Genomic DNA, 5346 nt, shown 5'->3' on the forward strand with positions numbered 1-5346 from the left:
GCATTCGCCAAGTTACAGGATAGTTCTAGAAAATAGGTGGCGCCACACCAGTCATGTGACTCGCTGACGCAACAATATATATAAAACTAAAGAAAACATTAAAGCCATATATATTATCAACATCATATTAAGTTTTATATACAATACCATTGGATGTGCAATTGGTTTAGTGTTATTGCTGCTTTTAACAAATAAATTTCAAAGAGAAGTGAAACAAAATCGCGCTATCGCATTATTTTTGTACAGGTCACGAGCAGCAGAAAGCCATTAGAAATTTTTCTTTAGGCCTAATGTGTTGTAATCAAATGGTAAGCTTTTCTGTCTTTCTACTATAATTTTCAGCTTTATAAACTAATTACTTCTGAACTAGTAACTAGCACCATTTCAGATATAATTTTAATTAGTATAATCTGTAATACTTTAAAATTTCCTGTACACAGGTACTTAATTTACTCTACTATCATTTCCATTACCAACTTCTACACAATTTACGTTTAATAATGTACAAATTTGTTAAAGTAGAAGCTAGGCCTATCATCCGTGACTGAATGATTTGTTACCTCATAATACCAAATACTTTAGTCATTACTCAAATTCTGTTAAGATTAAATTTTTCCTTTTATAATACATCCTCAGTTCTGATAAAGAATTCTCTCAACTTATATTTCACTAACTTTAGTCGTAATTGTCAAACGCCAATATTTTTGTTTACTTAATTTATTGTTTTATTCTTTCCAACGCCTTCAATATGCTCAGACGTGCTATACGTAAGATTGCTTATATTTAAATAACTAAAAATATTTCATTACAATTAATGCAAAAAGTACATTTGAATTTTACAAAACCACAATAGATTATAAATATTTATTCGTCTTTTATTTGCCTAATTTATGAATATCTACCAATGGACTAATGCTATGATAAACTACAATTTTACAAATAAATAAGCAAAATGATAGAATAACTGTTTTTTTATTTTACGACTTACTTGTTAGGGGTCGCGCCGTAGGTGGATCTGGGACCCCGATGGGATCGCGTAGGGATTTTATGTCCATCGTAGGTTGAAAAAGGAGGATTATAAGATCCTTCTGGAAACTTTTCATATTCTCCAAACATTCTTTTAATTAGGGATTTATTTTCGTCAATAAAGTTTTCAATTTTTTCACTATAGAAAGAAGTATGTATACATATCATATGTGAACTCAAAAATAAACAAATCTTTCATGTCTATCAAAATTATTTTGGAGGTAGCTTTTCTAATAAAACTTATTGAATTATACTTATGGTAATGATTATTTCTTGAAAACGTGTGTATTTCTGTGTGAAATAATATTTGAAAAAAAATTTCGATTTCATTGAACTGTGTAAAAGTGTTTCAGAAGCTCGTGACTGCGTTAAATTACTTGCTAACACTAGAATTTCTTACTGGACACCAACTAATCTGTTTTTAAACATCCAAATTGCTTCTAGATTTATAACTTTTTAGTCACATAGTTGCTACTAACGTACGAGTTATACAAAAATACAAATGTTGTTATTAATCCTAGTAATAACTGCTAGTATTGTAACACGTAATCACACAAACTTGCTTGTTTTTTTGTTACGCGCAAAGCTACATAATGGGCTATCTGTTCTGTGACCTCCGCGAGAATTGAAACCCGAGTTTTAGCGCTATAATCCCTCAGATATAATGCTGAACTACCGAGGGGGCCCTCAGTGAAGGTGGAAGAACAAGTCGATGATTTAAGACAGCGTTTCCCAAACTATGTTCCGCGGAACACTGGTGTTCCGTGAGAAAATCATGATTTTAAATGTTAATAAAATATTTAACACTTTTTGTACGATCATAACTTATTATGAAGTATTTTCCTATGTATTAGAATTAGATAATATTGATTTTACATTAAAGAAGAATTATAGAAGATGTCATATCTATTCTACATAATATCTTAGTGGAGAGGTTTGTACCTAAAATATATTATAAGCATAAAAATGTAAAAATACATTAATATGTAATGTGATTGAATAAATAAATGAATAATATACAACTCTAGAGGGCGCTGCGCGCACAACATACACTCTACACCGATATTTCAAATGTCTAGTGTTCCGTAAGCTTTTTCTCGGCTGAAAAGTGTTCCGTGGCCAAAAAAGTTTGGGAAACGCTGATTTAAGGGTTAAGAAATGTTGAGGATGTTTGGGCCAATCATATATCAGGGTTAGGTTAACCCTTTATGATTAATTTTCTGTTGCAATAAGACACATTGTTACACCAAATAATAGAATGACACCACTTAAGTTTCGGTTTTAAAATCGAATTGTGAAATACAACAAATGGAAAGGTGCGTCTTGTACTATGCTACACAGTGTTCCAAGACAAGAATATACCCCATTAGTATTCCACGACACGCAGAATGTTTATTGTTTGTTACTGCTTATAATAGTATAGAAATAAAAAGGAAAACAAAAGTTAGATTGTGGTATTCTTTATGACATCTTGTAGTTATATTTTGTCTAATAGCCAGAACACGTACGTATGTAGGTCATACTTTCAAGCAAGGATCTCAAGTAAAATGATTTGATTCCTCCCCCAGACGTCACAAAAGGGACGTGACTGTTCCATTTACAAAGCAGGTTGTGTAACTTCATCGTATATAGATTTTGACCTGCATTGTTTAATTTTTACGGGTTACATACTGTACATCAAGTTGGTACAATAAAACACGTACATTTCAGGAAGGGTAGATGGAGACTTCCATATGTAAATCTACATCTTATGCACTTAAATCTTGCAAGACCAGAATTTTTACTGGTAACATTATCAAGTTCAACAAGATACCGTATTTTTGCTATAAAGGTTCTGAAAGTAAACGTGTCCTTGATAACGTACAAAACAAGTTGAAACTTGTTCGTGCAGCTGTGAGAGTGTTGCAGCTGTGGTATATTTCTTGTCATAAACACTGTGTTAAGTAGCTGACAGATACTTTACATACTAAATATTGTGACACTTGTGCCTATGTTAGAAATATAAATTTCTTTGAATTAATTTAACTATTTTTAGTTCGTTTTATTGAATGTATATTTAGTTTGTTTCTAAGATACTATAAAAGTCAATTGCTCTTACTTACGCTCAAATATATACCCGAGTTTCATTGCAAAACGTGAGCATTTTTAGAAGACGAGTCTTCTTTCATTATTAGCGAAAAAGGAATCTTTTTACTCAATAAAATGCTTTAAAACTTATCGGATTACAAAATTCTTGGTTCATTGGCTTCGATGCTTCTCCATTGAGAGTAGGTTAAGTTAATTCATCCTTTAAATAAGACCGACATTTTTATCTAAATCGTTTAGACTTGATTTTAGTTTTGGTGTGTAAGCCTCTTGTTATATGTTTAGTAAAGAGAAGATAAGCAAAGCGATGAAAGCCAACCAGCTTGGGTCTAGTTAATCTCAGCTGCCATGCACGGAGGGATTAAAGAGTCTCACCTTTCATCTTTCTGTTCTCGTTTAGTCCTGCCTCTTTCATTTCTCTGTGTAGTATTAGCACTAGAGGGACAGCAAAAAGTATGGTACGTTAGTCCTATCAAAGTTCGGAGAGCCATTTAAAGTCTTATCCCTTTATTCAGAGTCTGGTTTATGTTTAAAAAAATTATCATCATGTAATTATTAAAATAAATGAAGCCGATATTAATTAATATCAAGTTTTGCTGAAGAACAAATCGTAAGTTAGTATTTCCCTAATAAACAGTGTCGTATGTTTAACACTGAAACTACCAGGAAGATGTTGTGATTCGTTTTAGAATGTAAGTCCAGTGGACCCAGTACTCAATACAGTAACTCAAGAAAGGGTGAAATTAACACTATTATACATAAATCTATTATTGTATTTATAATCGTAGTTTTTAACTGTCTAGAAGGGGTCATTTTGGACCTAGTTGGTAGTTCCAGAGTTAATATAAAAAATAGATAAGTTTACCACAGGTATCAATTTTTAACTTATAATCGTACAAGTACTATTTACTATAATTAAATTTCGTTTACCTTGTTCTAACATAATTTTAACTTATTTTTATAATGAGGTAACATTTAAATTTTTTAAAGATGTTACTGGTTTCTTTGACTCGAAAACAGTGCACTTTCCCACTGTTTTCATTTCTAAGGGTTTTACATTTTCATTTTTTGTTAATTTATACTTTCATTTAAACATTCTTTTAGAGTTAGTTTAGTTTTAACTAAATAAAATAAAATGTACAGACATTTTTCCACACGTTTGTTTCGTGTCAACTCCACTGCTGGAGTCTTCATCAGGCACAATTTGGTTAGAGAAGGCCTAACTAGAGTGTCGTCACTCTAGAGCAAGCTTAGAAGATTACAAGTGATACGATTTAGTTGATTGGAAAAAAACAACAACATTGATCATTGACTGTATTTAAAGATTAATCTTACATAAACTATAAAATAAATAACTTCTAGAAGTGTGAAGGTTATACTATTACTGTTGTTTTTATCGTTCACCAAATATAAGTGTGGACTATCCTTTGAGCAGGTCATGATGATTTAAAATGAAGAAGATACGAGGGGATGGTTAATATTTTGATTTATCTCGTGAGTTAAGATGTTGTGGTAATGACCTCTTATTCCTGTCCACGATGTTTGTGTTTAAAGTCAAGGATGTAGTTGTTGTTCAGACATTCGGATATCAAGACAAACATGGCATGAATACCTTACCAAATATTGGGGAAACTATTAAGAATGTTTAAAGAAATAAAACACTAATATTGTTTTCAATTCTTTAAAAACAATCATCTGGACAATCTTCATGATTTCCTTCGTTATCTTCAACACCAATACCGAACTCTACAGTTCACTTCTGAAATTGTAATCAACGAGTCTCTAACATTTCTGAACTGAAAATTGGCCAAACAGGATTCAGAGCATCGGTATACAGAAAGAATACATAGGCTAACAAATAATTAAGTTATAGACCAAACCACCCAATTCAACAAAAAAGCATTATAAAAAGGTTAACCATACAATCTTCAATGTCTCTTCAAATTTAAACCCAACAAAATAAATCAAGTTTCTTCAAGAATAATTATGCCAAGAAACAGAAAGATTCGTTCTCAACGTCTTCCAAACTTACCGACAAGGTTAAATACTTACCTTATCGTATGTACCAAACAACGTCTTCCAAACTTACCGACAAGGTTAAATACTTACCTTATCGTATGTACCAAACAACGTCTTCCAGACTTACCGACAAGGTTAAATACTTACCTTATCGTATGTACCAAACAACGTCTTCCAGACTTACCGACAAGGTTAAATATTTACCTTATCGTATGT

At 31.8% G+C, this 5346-nt stretch overlaps 1 protein-coding gene across 1 annotated transcript in view; it reads right to left on the minus strand.

Moving 5' to 3' along the window:
• The window catches only part of LOC106475463 (protein spaetzle 3-like), a gene marked incomplete at its 5' end in the record, with an annotated part of 17015 nt that overhangs the window by 6607 nt on the left and 5062 nt on the right, over positions 1–5346 (minus strand). Inside the window, one exon of the mRNA XM_013936145.2 lies at positions 989–1165. Within this exon, the coding sequence (XP_013791599.2) occupies positions 989–1165 (177 nt within the window). The remainder of the gene's footprint in view (positions 1–988; positions 1166–5346) is intronic.

This window comes from Limulus polyphemus, unplaced genomic scaffold (assembly GCF_000517525.1).
Source record: "Limulus polyphemus unplaced genomic scaffold, Limulus_polyphemus-2.1.2 Scaffold8618, whole genome shotgun sequence".
NCBI lineage: Eukaryota > Metazoa > Arthropoda > Merostomata > Xiphosura > Limulidae > Limulus > Limulus polyphemus.